At 33.6% G+C, this 24,529-nt stretch overlaps 3 protein-coding genes, 1 non-coding gene and 2 pseudogenes across 5 annotated transcripts; all 6 read left to right on the top strand.

Moving 5' to 3' along the window:
• The first annotated feature begins 6,135 nt into the window (after window positions 1–6,135).
• LOC145567306 (large ribosomal subunit protein eL34-like) lies at window positions 6,136–8,471 on the top strand. The gene is made up of 4 exons (XM_081626564.1): window positions 6,136–6,289; window positions 6,530–6,609; window positions 8,008–8,117; window positions 8,238–8,471. The coding sequence occupies exons 1-4, from the start codon at window positions 6,211–6,213 to the stop codon at window positions 8,326–8,328; spliced, it is 360 nt and encodes a 119-aa protein (XP_081482690.1). The 5' UTR covers window positions 6,136–6,210; the 3' UTR covers window positions 8,329–8,471.
• A 1,729-nt stretch (window positions 8,472–10,200) lies between these two features.
• Window positions 10,201–11,960, top strand: LOC145566201 (glutathione S-transferase U9 pseudogene; annotated as a pseudogene).
• A 1,916-nt stretch (window positions 11,961–13,876) lies between these two features.
• LOC145569804 (small nucleolar RNA U3) lies at window positions 13,877–14,072 on the top strand. Its single transcript, XR_014096333.1, has one exon. It is a non-coding gene; the product is annotated as a small nucleolar RNA U3 (small nucleolar RNA).
• A 1,262-nt stretch (window positions 14,073–15,334) lies between these two features.
• LOC145567300 (glutathione S-transferase U9-like) lies at window positions 15,335–16,724 on the top strand. Its single transcript, XM_081626561.1, has 2 exons — window positions 15,335–15,747; window positions 16,152–16,724. Exons 1-2 carry the CDS (start codon window positions 15,430–15,432, stop codon window positions 16,536–16,538), a joined length of 705 nt encoding a protein of 234 aa, XP_081482687.1. The 5' UTR covers window positions 15,335–15,429; the 3' UTR covers window positions 16,539–16,724.
• Window positions 16,725–18,708: 1,984 nt separating this feature from the next.
• LOC145567304 (glutathione S-transferase U9-like) lies at window positions 18,709–19,836 on the top strand. Its single transcript, XM_081626562.1, has 2 exons — window positions 18,709–19,082; window positions 19,285–19,836. Exons 1-2 carry the CDS (start codon window positions 18,765–18,767, stop codon window positions 19,657–19,659), a joined length of 693 nt encoding a protein of 230 aa, XP_081482688.1. The 5' UTR covers window positions 18,709–18,764; the 3' UTR covers window positions 19,660–19,836.
• Window positions 19,837–21,452: 1,616 nt separating this feature from the next.
• Window positions 21,453–22,809, top strand: LOC145567301 (glutathione S-transferase U9-like; annotated as a pseudogene). The gene is made up of 2 exons (XR_014095547.1): window positions 21,453–21,874; window positions 22,408–22,809. The product of XR_014095547.1 is annotated as a glutathione S-transferase U9-like (transcript).
• The last annotated feature ends 1,720 nt before the right edge of the window (window positions 22,810–24,529 follow it).

The raw sequence follows: 24,529 nt of genomic DNA, 5'->3' as shown, positions 1-24,529 counted from the left end.
TCGCTGATGCTTGTATGAGGGAGAATCTTCTAGGCGACAACAGGATGAGTGTTCCGGCAGGGGGTCATGGCTAGGTGGTGGAGAGGGTGGTCGTGGATGGGAGGTTCAGGCAGTTGGGTGTTTTTTGTTTTTTATTTTTTATTTTTTCAGACAATTAAATAGTGACACGTGTCACCTTAACCTGTTATGCAGGTTAAGTGACCAGTTCGGATCATTTTGATCGAATGACCCTCAAAGTATAATCCAAATTTGGGATTATTTTGAGCGAACGGGCAAAAGTTGGGATAATTTTTGTCAATTTTTCCTTATTATTATTATTATTAAGGAAGAAAAAATTGTCGATTGCAACCTAAAAGTTTTGCGTATCAAAAAATGTATTGTTTTGTGTACAACTATTTTTTGCCGTGAAAACAAGGCACTTACATTAAATTTTTGTCAATTCCGAGCTTAATTTGGACCCTTAAGAGCTAAAATGACTCCTAAAAACTTGACGAAATATTTTTCGACATGCAAATCGATGAAAAAATTGAATTGAATGACAACTTATTAGTACTTTTCGGCTGCAATTTTTTTAAAATGGCTACAATTCGCAAAATACAAACTTTAAATGACTGCAATTGAAAAATTTTTACTTAACAAATATTAAAAAAAATAAAATTAAGTTCTCTAACTTATCGATATAAAGTAAATTCTAAAATATACCCCTTTTGTTTTTGGAAGAAACTTAAAATATACTGTACTTTGTATGTACTCTTTTCGTTTCATAATAATTTTCACATTTGAAATCTTGACACTATCATTTTCATATTAGTAGCAATAGCAGTTTCTAGGATAGAAGGATTAGTATAATAAAGTCTTAAGGGATTACATAGCAATTTGTCTAAACACAACAAATTAGAGCTCAACCATTCAAAAAAGGTAGCCCCCCTCAAATTTCAAAGTAGATTTGGACCCAAACCTTATTTCCAATCTTGATCTTACTGTTGATACCTTTATTACAGATGACAACTCTTGGGATGTTCCCTTGCTTCTATCTATCCTCCCAGTTGATTTGGTTCAAAAGATCCGAGGTATCCCCCTTTCCTCCTCTGCAATGCCGGATGAACCTTGTTGGGGTTTATCAAAAGATGGTCAATTTATGGTGAAATCTACTACATGGTTAGGTCACAACTACTCTGCTAGTTCTCCTAAATGTGAATTTCATTGGATGTGGAAATTAGATATTCCCCCTAAAATACAACTTTTCTTATGGCAACTTCTTCATAATAGTCTCCCTATCCGCCAAATTAAACTTTAGCATTACGGAATATAAATATTCCTCCTCACTGTGTCATTTGTAATAACTTTCTTGAAACTCAAGATCACCTATTCCTTCATTGTTCTTTTTCTTTTGATTTTTGGTCCTCGTCCTCCATTAGAAAGTGGTTAGGAATTCTCCCTCCTTCATCGTCCCTCCTTGATCTCTTGTCTTCTATGAAAGTTATGTCTCCTCGTCTTCTCCCTAATTTTGCTATATCATTATGGAGTATTTGGAAATGTAGAAATGCTACTATTTTCAAACACTCGACCCCCTCTATTACTAATATTTTCTTCCGTGCTTTTTCGCTCTCCCAGGAATGGCAGGCTAGGAATTTTTTGGATTCCCTTCAAAAATCCAATACTAATCTCCCTCATACCAACCAAAAAGAGGCAACTACAACGACTGTCTCATGGTCCCTTCCCCCAACAGGTTACTGTAAGTTAAATTTTGATAGGTTTGCGACTCAAAACACTTCTACAGCAGGTGTTGTTATTAGGGACTCCCTCGGTAATCATATTGCCAATCGTACTTATAACTTGGGTTCATACACAACTTTTCTTGCTGAGGCAATCGCCCTTCGTGATGGTCTTCTCCTAGCAAAAGATCACAATGCTTTCCATATTTTTATTAAAGGAGATAATTTGACTATTATTAATATTTTGCAGGGTCATTATAATTGCCCGTGGAAGCTTCAACTCCTAATGGAAGACATCAAGACTATCTTGAATTCCTTTTCAGGCTTCAAATCCCAGCATATCTTTCATGAAGAAAATAGGGCAGCAGATTATGTGGCCTCTTTGGGTAACTCTACTCCGACCCACCAAGATATCGATCCGTTCATGGATAGCAAGTTTTCTTATTTTTTACTACAAGATAGATTAGGGCATGGTCTCGTGAGAAGACGTTCCTAATCTCTTTCCCAGTATCTTACCTTTCCAAAAAAAAAAAAAAAAAGGTAGATTAGGTTCTTCAAGCACCTATCTAGGTTGCTTCCCCGGTAGATGGGCTTGCATGACCCCTCTCTTTATTTACCCCCTGTCCTTTGTGTAAACTCCTTGTAAAGATTAGTACTAGTAATATGTGTCTACAAAGAGAGGGGGACATGCAAGCTCATCTACTGGGGAAGCAAGCTAGACAGACATATATAGTATGTAGTATATGAATGATATACTTATATTAAATGAATTCCAACTTTTCAAATTCTTGTTCGACAAAACTAGTGTTTACGACCACCTTTTAGCTATTAACTAAAGATTAAATGTTAGTATGTAGTGTTTACCAACTAGAAGTGCTTGCCTAAAAGGTTAAGTGTTGATGTAGTCATTAGTATCAGTAAAGATGACATTGGGCCGGGCTAGTCCGTTGCCCCCGTCGGGCCCAACCCAGCACAAGCACCTTGTTTGCCTGACACAATTCGTGTTGGGCCATAGGCCTTGCCTATGCCTAGTAATTTTGAACATAAGTACGACACAGTCCATGTCTCGTTTTATTGCCCCATATAAGAACTTAAAAGGGCCACAAGCTGTAAATAGGTCGTGGGCCTGCCCAACTCCATTATATAACAAAATATCCTAATACAAATATCAAAAACATTAAACTAACTATTAACTAAGCAAAATGAAGAATAACAAAGTTTTATAAGCAACCATCATTCATTGGATATATAGCCATATCATAACTTACAGAGTGCAAGAAATTTTGGATATATTGAGGAAAGTTCATGGGCCTATGGGCTTTATCATGGGCAAGCACATAGGTGGGGCCAACCTGCCCATAAAGGCCCATGGGCTTGGGGCATGTTTGGGCCATGTTTTATGCAATTTTAGGCCTGGTAGCATGATCCATGGATTTGGGCCAGGCTACCGGCCCAAGCCGGCAAATTATAAGATGCACCATGGTGCATATAGTTTTATGTGAACCATCAATTAAAATATACTCTCTCTTCTCCTTCCTCCTCTACTTTCCTAATTTCTGATTTTTCTCTCTTCTCTATTTTCCTCTCTATTTTATTTTTCTTTCTCTTGAACTCGTTCATCATCCTTTTAATTGAATTCCTTCATATTTTTGATCACCATAGAATGAATTCCTTCATTACAATAGATTAAATTCAAATTTTGTTTTCTTCAATTTTCAATTTGAAGCTTTGTTAATGGAGTTTTTACAATGAAGTAGTGAACCTAAAAACGGCGTCGTCGTCGAATAAAAGGTGGTTAAGACGATGGTTTGATTATTTTCCGATGAGATTTCATTATCTAAATCACCATGGCTAGGTTTGAGTTTCGAAATATGTAGCTTTCATATTCTTTGATTTTTTTAGTGATAATTGTGTATTTTGTTATGAACAGTTCTACATTTGATTATATTTTAGTATTTTGAACATTTTAAGTTAAAAATATGAACGTATGATACGTTTTCTGTAAATACATAACATGTATTTTTGGAATTACGAATATTTTTATTATAATTCTGAACATGCAATACATTGCTTATGAACTTATTTTTGTTTTAGATCTATGTATTTTTAATTTTATTAAGGCATTCTCTACTTTATAATTTATAATTCTGAACATTTGGCATTCTGAGCAGTGTCTTCAAGTGCAGAAGTTTTTTAAGGGTGTTCAGTGGTTTATGGTTGGGGTTCAGAAGTTTTTGTAGGGGGATAAGAGGTTTTATTAGGGTGTTCAGTGGTTTGTGATTGGGGGTCAGAAATTTTTGTAGGGAGTTCAGAGGGTTTTGTAGGGTGTTCTGTGATTTATGATTGGGGTTCAAAGGTTTTTGTAAGGGTTCAGAAGTTTTTGAAGGGTGTTTAGTGGTTTGTGGTTGGAGTTCAGAAGTTTTGTAGGGGGTTCAGAGATTTTTGTAGGGTGTTCAGTGGTTTGTGATTGGGGTTCAGAAGTTTTTTGGGGTTCAGAAGTTTTTGGGGGTTCAGAGGTTTTTGAAGGGTGTTCAGTAGTTTGTGGTTGGGGTTCGGAAGTTTTTGGGGGTTTTGAGGTTTTTGAAGGGTGTTCAATGGTTTGTGGTTGAGGTTCAGAAGTTTTTGTAGGGGGTTCAGAGGTTTTTGTAGGGTGCTTCAGTGGTTTGTGGTTGGAGTTATAGGGGTTTCAGAGGTTTTTATATGGTGTTCAGTGATTTGTGGTTGTGATTCAGAAGTTTTTGTAGGGGGTTCAGAGGTTTTTATAGGATGTTCAGTAGTTTATGGTTGGGGTTCAGAGGTTTTTGTAGGGGTTTAGAAGTTTTTGAAGAGTGTTCAATGGTTTGTGGTTGGGGTTCAAAAGTTTTGTAAGGGGTTCAGAGGTTTATGTAGGGTGTTCAATGGTTTGTAATTGGGGTTCAAAAGTTTTTAACAATTTGTTTTTTCTTAAATACATCATCTAATTTCTTCTTTTTTGGTGTTCTGACGTAGAACATTTGACTAATTGTACTGTTAAAAAATTTTAGGGTTCAAGTTAGTATTCAATTCTAAAATTTAACAATTTAAAATCAAATTGCGAATTTAAACAGTAAATTACTTACACATCTTCATCCTCTTCAGTATGAGCAGATAATTTTGATTTTCTACCCAAAAAAAAAAAATAAAAAAAAAATTAATTTAAAAAAGTCAAAAAGACAATTATATGATAGAATATAGTTTCAATTTTACAATTTGTTGAATTATTTTAACAAATTTAACATAAATGTAGGAAAATCAAAAAAGTTTAAGTGATGTTTATCTTTTTGAAGGTGTTTTCGTGTGTTTTTTTGTCTTTTGCCATGGTAGATTGCAGTTTTTAGAGAGAAAAAAATGGTGAGAGGAGAGATTAATTTTTTAAAATGATATAAAAATAGATATGACATTTTTTTTTTGAATTTAAATAGATATGACAATTGGAGAGAGGAGGAACTATTATTCTTAAAAAAAGAAAAAAAAATACCCTAAACTTCGTGGGCTTCTTTTGTTTGGGCTTCCTCTGTTGGGTGCGGATTGGGCTAGGTGCACTTATTTCTAGGTGCATCATGGTGCACATAATACTAATTGTTCTGAGCCTGAGAAAAGGTCTTAGGTTAGCAGGTCAAGCCCATGGCTTAGCCCAACACAGCTTAAAGCCATCTTTAAGTGTGTAGCAAAAACAATTGATGGAAAAATGGAATACAATAAAAGTCATGTCTATACGTTTTGGAATAGTAATTATAAATTTATATTTTGACAAGTTTTAGTCAATACTTTTTAAAAGGTTAATCGTAACTCGTAACATATACACTGTGACATTATATTTATTCAAGGCAAGTATTGAAGAATTTGATTTAGGCAAATCAAATTCTAATCGATACCCAAAACACTACAGAGAACTATTGAAAAGACCCTATATCATATTAACCTTCTTATGCCTATAAGATCAACCCAATTTAGCCGTGTACCAACTAATGTAAAAAAGCAAACCCATTATACATTCGAGCAACCTCTTTGCTTTTGTTTTAGCCATTATATGTAAAGAGATAACCCCACTTGTTACAGTAATCCCATTTAAACATTGCGATAAGCTCTCTTTTGTCAAGGTGATCCTATTTAATTATTGTTAAACAGTTTTTGTGAAGCGACTAATAATGTGATAGAACACATATAAGTGATTTTTTATTCATTTATTTTTTTCGAGGAAATTTCAATTTACTACAGCGAATTGTAATTTGTAAAAAATCCCTCTATAATTACCAAAAAAAAACAAAAACCAAATAAAACGAGATGACGTGGCAACATCTACTTCGTCAAAGAGGGTTTGACAACACAAACCGTTAGATCTAGGTTTACCACAAACAGATTAGGGTTTTAATTTCTTCGCCTCCTCAAACCCATCAAAACCTCTGCTGCCGTTGGAGTAAGAGAGAGAGAGAGTGAGACGCAGAAAAGGAGGAGAGAGAAACTAAACAACTCATCAATGGCGCAGCGTCTCACTTACCGTAAACGCCATAGCTATGCCACCAAATCCAACCAACATCGCATCGTCAAAACCCCTGGTATTCCTTCTTTCTCTCTCCTCTCTTTTCAATTTACTCCATTTCATGGGATTCTTGTGTTCATTTCTGGGTTTTGATTGTAATGCTGCATGATGTTGAAGTAAAGCTGTAATCTTTTTTATTTGATTGATGTTTTGATTACTGGGTTTCGATTGTAATGGTGGGATAATGCTGAATTGATTTTGATTTGTTGGTTTTTGTTTGGATTGATTTTTTGATTATTGGGATTTTGATTAATAGGTGGAAAGTTGGTTTACCAGACTACAAAGAAGAGAGCTAGTGGTCCAAAGTGCCCTGTTACTGGAAAGAGAATTCAAGGAGTATGTCTCTTTTTCTTTGTTTTTCTGATTCAACTTGCAAATGCAGATTGTTGATTATCTGTTTATGCACTTTCTGAATTTGGCACTATTAGTCGCATTGATAGTGTAATTTGAATTAGTAGTATGACGGCGAAACATGATGGAGTATGTTGTATGATCTTGTTATTGGTTGATACTAGTGGAATGTGGTATTGGAATTCTGGTTATTTTTGAAAGACTATCATTGCAAATTTGCAACTGTTATCAACTGAATAGTTTATTATGTTAAGCAATGAATTGATTATTTGATGATTCTGTGATGGATGATGTAAGCTGAGGGAAGGCATTTCGTTGATTATTGCTCATAGTTGCGTTGCTGATAGAAGTTGTTGTAGGAAGCTGTGTCAATAGTCCTCAATACTTATTCCGTGCATGGTGTTCGTTGCTGGTGTTAATCTGGGATTGATATTGTATCTTATATCTCCATCTTCAATTTCTTACTCCCTCTGTTACGGTAGAATTGAGAACATTTTAGTGTTAGTTTGTTAGATAACTTTTGAACCCTGCTACTTATATGAACCTCTAATAGAAGTTCCAAATTCCAATTAAAATTTACATGGGGTGAAGCTGTGAATGTTTGTATAGCGAAGGATTTCTGTGGCTGTTTTAGAAAGTGGCATATACTATAGTGTTCACAACATTAAGGTGAAGTGGTTATAGTTCATATTGTGCATTTCACTGAAGTAAGCCTAAATTGAAGGCATCATATTCATATATGTATCGAGGACTGAGGAATATTAAAAGAACTGTGTTGCTTGATTGCTGCAATTGCTACCACTTGATGTGACTTGTTATCCTAGCATTGTGATTTTGGTTATAATGTTTAACTTGTGATTATGGGTAGATATTGGCTCTATCCTAATTGACATGGTCTTCGGATACAGTTTGTGCCATTGCTCTTTGTTTATGGGTTTGTTTGGACTAAAATGTGGGACTTCCAAACTTGTTCACCTTTAGAGATACTTTATTATGGTCAAGTCAGTATTCAATGTTGCACTGTGCGGTTCTTTTAGGAATTATGTTACATGTATGAGGATGTTATAACTATATGTTGCTACTCGTATTTTAGGCTTGGTCCTGGTGATTATTTAAATCTTGTCACTGGGATGTATTTATACAAATGTAATTAGTCATCGTTCCTTTATTTATGTTCCACTTTAAACAGGTTTTCAAGATAAAAGTATCCTAATTAAGCTGCTTTCATTTGTGTGTAATTTTTGATGTATCTTATATGCTTATGATTTCATTTGACAATGGCAGTTTCACTGATTTCATCTGCTAAAGTACATGTTGTTTGTCCTTGTATTATATTCATTCTCAGGACATATTTTTACTGGTTCCTTGGTAATTGTTTTGCAGATTCCTCATTTGAGGCCTACTGAGTACAAGAGGAGCCGATTGCCCAGGAACAGGCGTACTGTCAACCGTCCTTATGGAGGTGTTCTATCTGGCAGTGCTGTCCGTGAAAGGTTTGTTGACTATGTTCTCATACTCTGTTATGCTAATCACTTCTGGAATCTAGCTCACCCCATTGTTTCATACCATCCAGTTTTAATGCAAATTCCTTCTTTTGCTCATTGTGTCTTCAGAATCATCCGAGCTTTCTTAATTGAAGAGCAGAAGATCGTGAAGAAGGTATTGAAGATTCAGAAGACTAAAGAAAAGGCTTCCAAGAACTAGAGTGGCTGTGAATTTTTTTTGTCTTAGTTTCCTCAGAAGAAATTTTGTTTTTAAGAGAAGATGATGATGACTTAGGAAGAAACCCTGTTTACGGTCCGTACTTGTGCCTATTACTACATTGAGGTGATTGTTTGCCTTTTGAATGAGCATTTTTGGTTTACTACTTTTCACGCCTGGTTTCTCAAATTATCATATGAATTATTAAAGCATATACTCCGCCATGGTATCACTGTTTTTCTTGGTTTGCATTTTTGCATCATTCAAACCATGGCAATGGTAACTTTTGGTGTTCTATGATGTTTGTTTATGATATTTGACTTACGGCTACAGCTCAAGTACTACCTTGATGAAGAGTTGCTGCAATTGGCATGTGACAATCCTATGTCCATAGATTTGGGTATTGTATATTGAAAAGTCAGAATCACTAGTTAGGATTCATTCCGTCTTCAGCTACATCCATATCTCAGCAATTTATCCGACCCATAATGTTATAGACACATATCTATTTTGAACTAAGGGCCCGTTTGGTTTGATGTAAAATACTTTCAATGAAAGTTTTCATGGAAAATATATTTTCAAGGTAAATTACAATTGTAAATTAGTTTTTCATTGTTTGGTTGCATATAAGAAAAGTAAAAAATAGGAGTGGGAATGTGAGGAATTGAGGATGGATGAGAGGGAAATAAAAAAGGAGGTAAGGAGGAGGGAGGAAAATGTGGCTTTCCTTGTTTTATAAAGGAAAATGTTTTCAATTATTAAGAATGAAATTTTCCAACCTTGGAAAAATTGTTTTTCACCTCTTCACAAACCAAACAAATGAAAATGGGAAAATCATTTTCCATGAAAATATTTTACACCAAACCAAACGGGGTTTAATTACAGTACTTTTTCCTCCCCAAATTCTAAATCTATTGTGTGATTCAAACCTTTTTGTACCTACAAATTATCTACCACCTCAATTAAGTTCTTGACAAAAAACAATATACTTCATATAAGTTGTAAAATTGAATGTGAAAATTTTAGATTTAGAATTATATAACACGACATAAAATAAATTGTTCCTATGACATTCTTGATCCCCCAGCAAACTTGTGCCCCCTAAATCCATACACAATGAAGTAATGAACAAGTCTAAGGCCTTGTTTGGTTTATCTTATTTGTGGTTATATGAACTTATCTGATCTAATTTGAATGTCAAATTTGACCAAAGTTTTACCTTAAATATACGATAATCTATGCGAAAAAAGTATATCAAGTGGGGTCTTGTTAGATTCATAATAATGCGTATTTTATTAATATGTAATTTTCATAATTTTTTTCATTACGAAATTAAAAATATTTAGCGATAAAAAACTGCACATAAAACGATAATCTGATCTGAACTTATTTTTTCTGATCTGATGTGATCTAAACTTATTTTTTCTGATTTGAACTTATTTTTTCTAAAATAAGTAAAAATAAGGTAAACTAAACAAGGCCTAAGTTCACCAAAAAAAAATGAACAAGTCTATAAGTAGATCTTAAATCATTTTACTTTGGAGATGTGCAACACGCCCACACCCTCATTCTTTAAATTTAACACGAACGCGAGTTATGATATTGATAGTGTTGTTTGAACTAGTGCCACTTGATAACTACACCCCATCCTGCTCTTGCAAATCTTTAAGTGGAGTAATAGTGTTATTTGGACAAAGTTGACTATAGTGAAGCTTCGCTGATACTTTGATTCCAGAGAAGATGTTAACCTAGTTGAATGTCCTTTACTAATTTTCAATTTTATAATTGGCTGTTAAGAATGGAAAAGGATCAAGGATTAGCAATTGAGTTGGGTGAGAAAGAAGAAGAAAGACGAACATCCGAGCCATAGTTGTAATGGAGGAAGAGCGTGCAGTAAAGCTACACGGATTATGGGCAAGTCCTTGTGTTTTCCTACATGGATTATGGTAAATTTCAAAAGCAATAATTGTTATTAGTCCTTGTTACTAAAACGAGAAGAATAGTTGGTGATTTCCAAAAAATTCCTAAAATATATTTGTTGTTAGAATATTAGGAGAAATTAGCCTCAGTATATATATAATACAGTGTATGTGAACTTAATTTTTTAACCATAAATCAATGATACTTTGAATTGAATCGGGATAAGATTTCAACCAATTAGAATTTCTTTTTCTTAAGAATTGTCAAAAATGAAGGTTACATAAAACCTTTACCACACATCCACTAGAATGGCTAGTACTTTGAATTGAAAGAAGATTTAAACCAATTGGCAATTCTTTCTTTAAGAATCGTCAAATATGAAGGTTACAAAAAAATATGAAGGTTACAAAAACCTTTATATATAACACTTTCTCTAGAATTTAATTTGGAAATAGGAGAGAAAGAAGAAAAAAAGACACACATTCACAAAACTCATAATGGAGGAAGAGAATTCGGTAAAGCTACATGGAATGTGGGCAAGTTCTTTTGTTTTGAGAGCTAAACTCAGGGCCGTTTCTGAGATTTCGGTGGTCTGGGGCAAAAACATGAATTGGGCCCTAATTCACATATACTGATATAAAATTTTAAAAAATTGGGTATGCAAACGCAAAGAAATTTTACTGCCTGACAATTGTAATGAGATACATTGAAAATAAAATTACCAAAAAATTTGATACATTAATTAATGACATTTTTTTGGCTAATCAAATTCACTAAGGAAAGTGAATTAATTTGGGTAAAAAATTAGGGAAGAAAGAAGTTGACCAAAAATGCCATTTGATATTTTGGAATTATATAGTACTATAGTGTTGTACTGTACACACTTCTTGTTTTTTTTTTAATTTTTTTTTAAATTTAATTTTTTTTTTGAATTTATATGAACATGTACGTAGTAATGTAGTATTATAGAGTACGAAATTCCCTCAAAAAAAAAATTTAGTACAAAGTATATCTTTTGGGGCCTTGTATTGTATTGAAGTTGGGCTTTTAAACAAGGGGCCCAGGGCAGCCGCCCCAGCTGCCCTGCCCTTGCTACGGCCCTGGCTAAACTTGCCCTTATTATTAAGGGCATAGATTTGAATACATAGAAGAGGATTTAGCAAACAAAAATGACTTGGTGTTGCAATACAACCCTGTGCATAAGAAAGTGCCTGTTCTTGTGCACAATGGTCTACCCATCGCGGAATCAATGATCATCCTCGAATATATAGACGAGACTTGGCCTGATCCCCCGCATCTCCTCCCTAAGGATCCCTACCTTAGAGCCAAACATCGATTTTAGGCTGCATACTTACAAGAGGTAAGCTCCTTACTCTTTGATGATCTTCTGTAACTTGAGTATTGTGCTCACCGTAGTACTTGGTACGTATGGTCACAACATTTCGTTTATAGTACGTAGTTAAATTGGTTTTCATTTATTAAGGAAAATGATTCTATGTTTGTTACAGAGTACATTTCATTAATAGTTAAATGTGTGCTGGTATGTTAAGCATATCACTGTAGAAAGGTACCCGTTTTTGGCGTCTTGGACCAAGGCACTCAGTGAAGTTCCTGAAGTTAAAGATGCGACTCCATCAAGTGTTAAGGTCATTGAGATTCTTCATGCTATGAGGAAGAACTATCTCTCAATTAAAGGGATAAATGATCATTATTAAGTTTAGTGATTGATACAAAACTATTTACGATTCAAGCAGGGTTAATCAGGTTTCAATTCAGTGTCGATTTCACAATTTATTTGGGGTTTTAGTGCATTATTTATCTGAATTTGCATTTTTTTTTTGATAAGGTGGAAAAATTTTAATTAATAAATAAATGAATATGTGCTTTTGGACTTGAACTATAATTTACTTATTTCTCGAAATATACATGTAAAATGGTATTTGATTTTCACATTGTTAAATGGGGCTAGGCTGCACGGCCACGAATGTCTACTTAATTTTAAATCCAAGAAGATTTTCACTCAAAATCAAGCTATGACTCTATGAGTGGTTGAGGGGAATAGTCTTTTAGCTTTAAATGAATACAATTTTATCTTTTTTGAATGTGGGATATATATTTCAATACTTACTTTAGTTTCACTCGATTAATGTAGAACAACACATATTAATTAAGATTGTAATGAAAACTCCCTCCATTGTGTTCATGGCGTGTAACTTTGACTTTCAAAATTATCTACCGTCTTATTATGTTATCCATGAAAACCTTTTACATTAACTTTTTGTACGTAGTAAAATTGGATATGAAAATTTTAGTTCAAGAAATCATATCCACATATACATACTCACAGTAGACCTTGTTGGGAATCGAGTAACAGATAGAAATAATAACGACAGAAAGAAAATAAAGAAAAATAAGACACAATATTTTTACGTGGAAAACCCTCTTGAACTAGGGAAAAACCACGGTCCCAATCTCAAGGTATGTAACGTCACTATAATATTTTTGGGAGTACAAAGGATACTACTATAACTACAATATTAGACAATATGTGTTTAGGACAAAGTGTTACTTAGTACCCTTCACAATGGTACTTCCACTAATTAATCCTAAACACCCTCACACTAATATTGTGTTTAACTCACACCAATTACTCTCTCTCACACTTGTGTTTGTGTATTTTTAAACACTAATACACTCACACTAATACTTCTTTTCATTCCAAGTTTTCTTCACTTCTCCCTTCTTGTGCACATACGTCAATTGCCAATTATATAGGCAAAAGATACTTGCCCTCCAAGCCTCTACATTAATGTTAGTGCCAAAAAGTCAAGGCCTATTTTCCTAGCTTAACACCTTGAAGGCCAAGGTAAAAATACACGTCACTTTTCATCCTCTTCATTTTTTTTTTATTTTCTTTTACAATATAATAAAACAATTATACTACTAATATGTGATTCGGGGAGATTAACCCAATAAACCTTGCATTCTTAACTTAAAGAAGAGGTCTATAACTAAATTTTACATACATTCTTTCTTCAGAAATTTACAACTCTTTCACTCTCAAAATGTAACACGAATACGAGTTCTAGTATTGATAGTGTTGTTTGAACTAATAAAATTTGTTAACTAATTGCTCGATTACTATCCACGATTCTTCAAACTACACCCTCATTTCTGTCACGGACATCTACAATCTCGACAGTGTCGCGGCCGCCAGCATGGCCCATTAGTAAAAGAATCGAAATTGCCTGTTAACTTCAGAGATTGAGTATGATAAAATGTGATTAAATTTTAAAAAAAATCAAACAAAATTGCACTTTTAAACTATAATCGAGATACTAATTCAATTAATTTCACTATTGATTTCAAGAAAGAAATTTTGTAGTATAAGGGTATCACGCGCAACTTGCAACTTGCAATGTTACAACACACGCAATGTTATAGTGAAAAAGAAATTTTATAGTGAACAACACACGCAATGTTACAACTAATCAAATACTACTTCTATAAGAATAATCATATTATAATATGGAGTAGATCATTAAAAATAAAAAAGTAATAACGAATCCCACGTTGACCGCGAAACTAAATAAAAAACAATATTTTATTAACCGAATACAATCTAAAGGGTATGACCACACTTGTGTAGGATCACTTCTATAGGTCGTATCTTTGTATCCTTGGTCACTAAGGAGACAAAAAAACCAAGTCTGGGTGATGATTTAAGGCCGCTATGATATGAGCGTGACTATCAGCTATATCATTGAATCTCATCGATGACTGGCAATTGAAGATCGTTCCTTGTAGATCGTTCGTTTTCTTTAGCTTTGTGTCGTTGCAACTTGCAATGTCCCACGTCGTGATTGGATTTTGGGATATATTTTTCACTTAAATAAATGTTAAATCGTAACACAACGTCTATTAATTATTATTAAAACAGAGTTAGGCAATGTTAGCCCAAAATCGTAACACAAAATCGATGTTTTGTGTCGTTGTAACTTGCAATGTCCCTCACAGACCTTATACAAGGGCCGCGCCTAAGAAACGGATTTAGGCTGCACTCGTCATGAATGTCCATTTTAAATTATGACAAAATTTCCTTTTTTTTTTTTTCAATGTGGGATATCCATCTTAATATTCAATTTACTTTCATTCGATTAATGTGTGACAACACCCTCACATGTGATTTTGCTCATGGGCTCAACATACATGCCCTAAGATTTACCGTAGCTATAGTTGCCTCCTTTTTTTCCCTACCTTATAAAAAGCATGAGAATTCTCTTATGAATAGTGTGAAGACAACTATATCCATCAAAATGTTTGTTTACCAATTTACCTCCAATTAAAAAAAAAGTCCCAATTAAAAAAAAAAAAACAAAGGTAAGAAGATATTAGTACCTCACTAAATTAGTTTTTGTGGAATGATAATAGTTTTTTTTCCTTCTTATATTAATTTGTACTTATAAATACTCCGTATTTCGTACTATTTACATTATTAAATTATTTAGATGTTACAAATACTTTTAGTTTTGTACAGTATTAGCTTAGTTAGAGTATATTTCCTGTCGTAGAATGGTAATGGTTTTTTTTTTTTTTTTTTTACTTCCAAAGTTATTTTTTATTTTTTTTTTTTAATTTTTTACATCTTCCAAAGTTTTGTCATAGCATAGTTAGAGTATATATCCTACCGTGAAATGGTAATAGTTTTTTTTTTCAATATTAATTTTTACTAATAAATAATATTTACATTATTGCATTATTTAAAAGTTACAAAAGACTTGTAGTAGCTTAGTTAAAGTATATACTTTGAGTAATATGTAAACCTTAATCATAAACAAAAAGTCATCTTTGCAAATAATTACAACAAAATAACGTATAAATAGTCATAAAAGATTAATATGCATACAAATGTAATTATTCTTCTCAAACGGCTAACCATATAGCGCGTGTTAGGACCCGTACTTTCAGGAAATATACCACATTACCACTTCCTCGGTTTAAAAGAATAATAGTCAACGAGTAATATTAATAGTGTTAAATAACTACAGTAATAGATCGATCACTTTGTATGAATATTCAAATTACACCCCCAACTACTGCTCTACCAAATATAGAGATTTAATCCTTATTACATGTTCTACTTAGAGAAAGAGAGCAAGACCAGGCAAAAGAGACACGAAATCGATGGCGGAACAGAGCTCAGTGAAGCTACATGGAATGTGGGCAAGTCCTTACGTTATGAGAGTCCAACTTGCCCTTAAATTTAAGGGTGTAAAGTACGAGTACATAGAAGAAGATCTACAAAATAAGAGTGAGCTGCTGTTGCAATATAACCCTGTGCATAAGAAAGTGCCTGTTCTTGTGCACAATGGTCTACCCATTGCAGAGTCAATGATCATCCTCGAGTATATTGATGAGACTTGGACCGATCCCCCGCATCTCCTGCCTAAGGATCCTTATCTAAGGGCCAAACATCGATTTTGGGCCGCGTATTTACAACAGGTTAGCTCATCGATCACTACTCTTTCATCTTCACCTCAACTTGTTTTCTTAGCTTGTATCAATGAAAACAATTTGTAACTCTAGTTTATTAAAAGATATCAAACTTGTACAATTATATGTTCAATTTCATTAATAGTTACGGTTTGGGTTGAGTTTGTTGATGAATGAGAATTGGATGGCTTGTAATTATAAGTCTAGGAGATTAATTCAATCCTAAATTAAAACTAATTGTTGATAGGAGTAATTCACCAAGCAAATTGATTTTTCTCAATCTTTTCTATTCATTTTTCAATATGTTGAGTCAACGCATAATAGGTTAATAAATTCATGTCATATCCTTAATTACGAGACAACTGATATGATTTGGATAAAGGGAGTATAGTATTATGATATGGTATGTGCAGGTGGCAGAGGAATTGGGTAAAGTGCTGCAAAAGGAAGGCAACCCATCAGAAGACATGACGAACGAGTACCGGAACAAGATGGACATGGCAGAAGAATTGATCAAGGCTGAGCTATTCCCTAATGGCTGTCCATCTTTCGAGGATGCGAAACCCGGATACTTGGACATAGTGTTGTACTCCCTATTAGGAAGCTTTGATTATATTGCGGAAGAGCTCTTTGGGTTTAGTCCTTTCACTGAAGAAAGGTACCCATTTTTGGCATCTTGGATAAAGGCATTGAAAGAGGTTCCTGAAGTTAAAGAAGTAACGCCTCCAAAGGCTAAGGTCATTGAGCTTCTTCGCGCCAGGCGACAGATCAGAGCGAGTAACCTCCAAACAAAGGCGTAATTAATTGATTGAAAATTATTGTGATTTATAATGTTTAAGGGATTAAGTACATCAGCAATGGGCTTGGAGAATAAATCATGTGTCCTTAATTTGAGTATTGTAATAGCTAGACAACTGAATGTTTGTAATAAAGGTTTTCTAGACTATTGATTAATTAATGAAGTTAAAGTGTTGAGCACTACTGAATTAGTTAGTTTGAAACATATTTTGTTGGAGAATTTCTCAGAGTGGGGGTGAAAATCAATCTCAAGATCTCCTATAATCAAGAAGGAAGCTCTAATCACTTGAGCCATCTCTCACTCCCTTGATGTCCCATTATTAATTATATGTCGACTCCACTTACACTAAATGTTACTCGTAAAAAGTTTGTAAGGTCATTTTTTAAGGATGCATGTAGACAATTTTTATGTATTATTCGTAGCAACATATAGGATAAAGATTTTTAAGAGAAGGACCATTATTCACGTATGTTGTCATGTTTACTTTTAGGAGGGGAGATGCAAAACTGAGCCTTTTGCTTTTTAGATGAAACACTTTTTAGTTTTTACTTTCTAACTCTTATCTAAAATCTTTTTATTTCTTAGAAATTTTTTTATTCATTTGACGTCTTACCAAATTGATCTCGACCTATACTTTTCAAATATGGCTAAAGAAAGGGATGTCAATTCGAATGATCGGATCGAGTCTGATATGGTAGGGTCGGGTCGGGTCAATTTTTAAAGTTAAGTCATACTAAATTGTTATGTCCACACGAGTCCAAATCTGAATCGGATATTTTTCGAATCGGTTTCGAATCGAATAGGGTCGGGTATGCTTTTAACACCTCTAGACTTCCTAAAGATATGTATTAGTAAATGTGAAACAAGAAGCATCTTCTAAATAAAAATGGATGAAGTTAAAGACTCAATACCATCAAATGTTAAGGTCATTGAGCTTCTTCATGCTACGAGGAAGAACCATCTCCAATTAAACATTTAAATGATCCTTATCTATTTTTGTGATTGATAAAAAAACAATTTATGATTTAGTTAGGCAGTTAAGTTTCAAATCATTGTTGAATCGGTTTTTCATACTCTATTACACCCCTTATAATATGAGAGCCCTTAACGCTTGAAGTGTGGATGCGTTATGAGCTCTGTTATAGATTTGAACCTATACCTTTGTGTTATACTGACTTTTGATATGATGTTAAAGGACCAATTCAATCAAAGATTAAGTTGATAGCTAAAGCTCATAAATGATATGGTGATCCAATAATTGCCTAATTCAGTGATGGGGCTACGATGACGAAATGCTTATGGGGCGCTGTGTAACTTTACAAATGGGACCGTTCAATCATCAATTCCATCTTAAAATTAAAGATTTAACCGCTAAAATAAGTTAATTTTGAAAAATGAAGGATTTTGAAGATTATTAATTGACTAGAATAGAAATTTTGAATAAAAAAAAGTTGTTAATAAGGGTTTTTTTTGTTTTTTTTTTTACTTAGATTGTTATTATGTTTGGGTGACAGAGAGATTTTAAAAATTAGAATAAGATTTGATATATTGTGGGAGAAAAAAAATAAAAAAAAGTAAATTAGAAAGTGAAAGTTTAGAATTCCTTTCCATAAAATTGAAATATGCACGGAGGTGAACCAATAGTACTATTTACTTACTACTACTTAATGCGATACAGTACACTGAATATTTAATGGTACTATTTGATCACTTAATAATACTAGTCTAAATTGAGAATAAACATTTGCTCATGTGTACGTGAAATTACTCATACTACCTCCGTTTTATATTATTTACAACAATTTGACATAAAATAGAGAGGAAAAATGTCTAATTGTTGCAAATAATATAAAATAGAGACAATATATCTCTTATTATGTACCAGCAAATGCAGTATTTTACTCCCTTTAAAATGCCTCAACGGGTCAATCTCCCACAATAAGACTTGTTCTTGCACATCTTTTTAAGTGGAGTGTTCTGATTGGAGTATTTTTTGTTGCAAATCTTTTTAAGTGGAGTGTTGTGATTGGAGTACTATTGCTGTACAAAGTTGACTTATAGTCGAACTTTGAATTGAGCTAAGATGTTAACCTTTGTTTTTTCGTAAGACTAAGTCTTGTTAATTAAAGGCTAAATCCAAGAACGAACATTATATAAGGATATAGTCATTATTAGATGTTATACCTTGATAAAGAGAGCAATACCAAGCAAAGGTAACACGAAATCAATGGCGGAAAAGAGCTCAGTGAAGCTACATGGAATGTGGGCAAGTCCTTTTGCCTTGCGAGCCAAACTTGCCCTTAAAATTAAGGGAATAGAGTATGAGTATATAGAGGAAGATTTACAAAACAAAAGTGAGTTGCTCTTACAATATAACCCTGTGCATAAGAAAGTCCCTGTTCTTGTGCACAATGGTCTACCCGTTACAGAGTCAATGATCATCGTCGAATATATTGACGAGGCTTGGACTGAACCCCCTCATCTCCTGCCTAAGGATCCTTATTTAAAGGCCAAACATCGATTTTGGGCCGCGTATTTACAACAGGTGAACTCCTCAGCTCTTGATTGATCTTCTGTTACTTGAGCTCTAGTATCAATAAAACCAACTTGTAACTCTTTAGTTTTCTAACATATATCAATGAACATATATATCAAACTTTATATCATCAATCTTACTAAAAGATAAGGTTTGAACTAAACTTACAAGTTAACAAACAGTACATCTATACATGATGGTATATGTGCAGGTAGCGGAGATATTGGGTAAAGCACTGATAACAGAAGGTAAACCATCAGAAGACATGACGAACGAGTACCGGAACAAGATGGACATGGCTGAAGAATTAATCAAGGCTGAGCTATTCCCTAATGGCTGTCCATCTTTTGAGGATGCGAAACCCGGATACTTGGACATAGTGTTGTATTCCCTTTTAGGAAGCTCTGATGTTGCAGAAGAGTTCTTTGGGTTTAGGCCTTTCAATGCAGAAAGGTACCCGTTCTTGGCATCTTGGATAAATGCACTGAAAGAGGTTCCTGAAGTTCAAGACGTAACGCCTCCAAAGGCTAAGGTCATTGAGCTTCTTCACGCCATGCGACAGAGTTACCTCCAAACAAAGGCGTAATTGATTTAAAATTATTGTGATTTATGCGTAAGGAATTAGTACATGAGTTTGTAGAATAAAACATGTGTCTTTAATTTTACTACTGTACGTAATCAATAATTGAATGTTTGTAATTTGATGTTGTAATTTTGTTGAACTTAACTTATTTATATTTAGCATAAAATTATTTTTACCAAATCTTAACTTATTTTTTCAAGGTCAGAAGAACATGACCTAAGTAAATTGTCAAAATAGTATGTAGGAAAATAAAATTTAAATGATAGAGTTGAACATATGTTAAGGTTCGTTCAATTCTGCCCAATTTATTTTAGACAACAAAATAAAATTAGATAAATTAGAGCAACTCCAATGGTTGTAGCTAGGGACTTGCTTGCAATTTTAAATAATCCCTAGCTATTAGCTTGACCATTGGAGCAAAAATATATAATTAGCTTAGTCAAGCAAATTTGCTTTGCCAAGCTAATTTGCTTGAAAAAAACTTGCCAAAAAGAAAATGCTAAAAGTCAATTAGTAATTAAGATAAAAATAATAAATTGATAATTTAAATAGTAAGCTAATAGCTAGCCATTGGGGCTCAAACTAGCTACAAAGATAATTAGCTTAAAAGTTTAAGTGGCATGACAAGCTAATTTGATAATTAGCTTGCCATTGAAGTTGCTCTTATAAGTCAATGATAGAGTTGAATGAGATATTATAAGGGTAATACTGTCATAGACTCATAGGATGAAAGATGTCAATATGTCATCAATGAGCTCATGCATCCTTAATCTGGTTGAAAATTCATAAAAAAGTTGTAGTCGGTTAGCAAGATACACGTAGTATATGCTTTAGTGAAATCACACAAAATTTGTAGAAATGTAGAGGTGGTACTTTATAAGAAAAAGTGAAAATATAGATGAATAATTAAGAAAAAATAATTATGTTAAATAAAAATAAAAAATACTACCTTTGTTTTAATGACGGTTACTTAATTATTGTAGCTATGCAAACCAAGAAAAAGTAAAAATGAGAATCATACATACATGTGGTTACTTTTAAATTAAAGAGGGAATAGATAAAGAGTAAGAGATTTAATAAATAAAATTGATGCAGTGGATGATAAAAAATGAGTAAAAAATATCATCAATTAAGGAATTGAATAAAGTAAAAGTGACTAGAACTTAGAAGATGAAAACAAAAAGGAAATAAGGCTTAAGAAAATGGAGGTATTATTAAAAATAGACATAAAGTTTTTGATAAAGAAGCATTGGCAACTTTAGGCCTTGTTTAGTTTACCTTATTTTTACTTATTTCAGAAAAAATAAGTGCAGATCAGATTAGATTAGAAAAAATAAGTTAAGACCAGATCAGATCTGAAAAAATAAGTTCAGATCAGATAATCGTTTTATGTGCAATTTTTTTATCTCTAAATATCTTTAATTTCGGAATGAAAAAAATTATGAAAATTACATATAATAAAATACACATTATTACGAATTTAAGAAGACCTCACTTGGTATATTTTTTCCTTATAGATTATCGTACATTTAAGGTCAAAATTTGGTCAAATTAGACAATCAGATCAGACTAAATCAAACAAGATCAGACCAAAACTAATTATTTGGTGGATGAAGTATTAATGGCTGATATGGATCACATTAAATATTATCGGAGTATTATAATGCCGCTACACAAAGTTGACTACGTTGATTATTAATGAAGTTTACTACAGAGTATATAACAATATTTATTTTTTATTTTTTTTATTTTTTTTATTTTTTTGGTTGTAAAGAGTATATAACAATATATACATTAATACACACTTTTTTTTTGAAGGCACATTAATACACACACTTTAAAGTGATTGACATCTGCATACAATTTAATTCGGCGAGATAGGCAGATAGCTCAGTAATTAATGGGGGAAGAGAGCTCAGTAAAATTACACGGAATGTGGGCAAGTCCTTATGTTTTGAGAGCCAAACTTGCCCTTATTATTAAGGGCATAGATTTTGACTACATAGAGGAAGATTTACAAAACAAAAGTGAGTTGCTCTTACAATATAATCCTGTGCACAAGAGAGTGCCTGTTCTTGTGCACAATGGCCTATCCATTGCGGAATCAACAATCATCCTCGAGTATATTGATGAGACTTGGCCTGATCTTCCGCATCTCCTCCCTAAGGATCCCTACCTTAGGGCTAAACATCGCTTTTGGGCCGCATTTATACAACAGGTTAGCCGGCTTAGCCCCTTTGCTACGATTTTGTGTTATTTTTGCTTGTGTTGACTCTATTTTATGGTATATTAATGAATTGTACTCCGTACTACTCTTTCAGTTTCAGAATATATACTTGAAATTAATTGAACGCATTTTTGCCAATATACAAGTTTAGCTACTCATATAAGCATACGCGGTTAAGTACTCTTATTAAATGTCTAAAATATTCAACAATATATTGAACATTTCCATCAAATTTTAACACATCGTATATATATATATATTTTATTATCAGTATATCTTGAACAATTTTCCGTATTAAGGAGGTAAAATGAACTACACACGTCATTTAGAATGAAAAAAAAAAAAAAAAACTGTCATATTTTATAATTTTATAAAATGGGGATATGATTGAAATAGCATAGCACTTTTATTGAGGTTTGAGAGATTAAATCTATTAATTCCGGACAAATAAAGTGCTAGGCTGTTATCTAGATAACTGATTATTGCAGTCGACGAACTAAGCACGGTTTCATTGGTTTGGGCAGGCAACAGAGATATTGGGCAAAGGGTTAATAACAAAAGTACAGGGTAAACCAACAGAGGACACAATGAAAGAATACTGGAAGAAGTTGGATACTGCTGAAGAATTAATCAAGGCCGAGTTATTCCCAAATGGCCTGGCTGTCCATCTTGAGGTGAAACCTGGATACTTGGATATAGTGTTGTATTCCCACTTAGGAACTCTTCCACGTTGTCGAAGAGTTCCTTGGCTATAAGCAGTTCACTGCTGAAAGGTACCCGCTCTTGGTGAGTTGGACCAAGGCATTGAGTGAAGTTCCTGAAGTTAAGGACGCGACGCCGCCAAAACCTGAGCTCATTGAGCTTCTTCATGTTATGCGGCTGAAGAACCTCCCTCTGAAGGCATAGAGATGATCATACTGTATTTTCCGACGATTTAACGTGGCTGTCAAAAGCAAGTTATCAGTAATCCCGTGTTTTCTTCAAGTGCTCATTTTCAAATTGATTAAATGTAGGAAATTTTGATTTTTACCACCTTCAAAAAATCACTTATTTGCTTTTACCACCTTTATAAAAAAAAGTTTTATTTACCACCACTTTAAAAAATAAATATTGGCTTTTACCATCAATCACCACCAACTAACGGATTCCGTCCATAAATTTGTTAGTGAGGCCTACCATGTCCACGTGTCACCATATTATTGGGTAAAAATAAAATAAAAAAAAAAAAAAACTTAATAATGTGGTGACATGTGGACAATCCGTTAGTTGGCGGTGATAAGTGGTAAAAGTCAACTTTTATTTTTTTATGTGGTGGTAAAATAAAACTTTTTTTTTATGAAGGTGGTAAAAGCAAATTTTTCATTTTTTGCAGGTAGTAAAAGTCAAAATAACCTTAAATGTATCCCCTCATATTAGTATTGTAATAGTCTGTAATCTATATGTCATCATTTTGTTGAAAAAATAGACTTTTCAAATATCACCACATGTAAATGTTCCACATTAGTTGAAAAAGAGAGAGTTAATCATTTTATAAGACTAAGAGGCTATTCCTCCTATTGACATGTAATTTTGAAATGGAACCTCCTTTAAAATTAACTTCACTTTTTTTTTTTTTTTTTTTTTTTTTTTTTTTTTACGAGTGTAGTCTAGACCCGTATTTATTATATTTCAGTTATTGAACCTACATACATAGAAAATTAGAAATCTCTATGGTTCGGTTCCCTCAATTAAACTATTAAAGGTGGAAAACGGACCGTTTAGATTGGGTCTTGTCTAATTGAGTTTGATATGCTCTTCGTTAATATATTTGGGTTCAATTTGTCACCATGGTACATCAAATTTGTAATGGGCCTATGTACTTTGGAATTGGGAGTGTTAATTTCCCAAAAGTTCAATAAAGTTAGCCCATAATTAAATGAACTGCTAATCTACTCCTATTATTCAATTCAATATTCCGTTGTCATCCAGCGGTTAGGATATCTGGCTTTCACCCAGGAGACCCGGGTTCAATTCTTCGCGACGGAACTTTCTTATTTTAAAAAGGCGTTAGTTTGGAGAAATATATGTACTTCGTCTATATTAGAGCCAATCACAATGGATTCAGCTTGTTGGGGCCTAGTCTATCTCCTAAGCCCAGTGCACTTAAAATGATGAAAATACCCCTCTATAATCTAGCCCATCAATACTTTATTTATTTTTTTATTTAATTTTTTTTAAAGGCCCATCAATACTTATCTCAAAGTATGGATTTACCCCTAATTTGTCCACTCAAGTACAAGTCTGCCACCTGAAAAGTCACCATTCATTAATAGTGGGAACTAAAGATGGGCAACGGGCCATGTCGTGCCGTCACGAGCCGTGCCGTGCCGTCACGAGCCGTGCCGTCACGAGCCGTGCCTGGCCGTGCCGCGGTGGTGGGCGTGCCGTGCCGTGCCTAAATTTGGCACACCCAAGCCCGCGGCACGGCACGGCCCACGTGCCTGGCGGGCCGTGCCGTGCCGGGCCGCGGGCCAGACTGTGCCACTTTTTAGTTTTATTTTTTATTTTTTTTATAAAAATGTAAATAAAAAAACGATATATATATACATATATATATATATATATATATATATATATATATATATATATATATATATATATATATAT

The sequence above is a fragment of the Chenopodium album genome, chromosome 11 (genome assembly GCF_948465745.1).
Source record: "Chenopodium album chromosome 11, dcCheAlbu1.1, whole genome shotgun sequence".
NCBI lineage: Eukaryota > Viridiplantae > Streptophyta > Magnoliopsida > Caryophyllales > Amaranthaceae > Chenopodium > Chenopodium album.
This window is presented reverse-complemented; position numbering and strand designations above follow the sequence as displayed.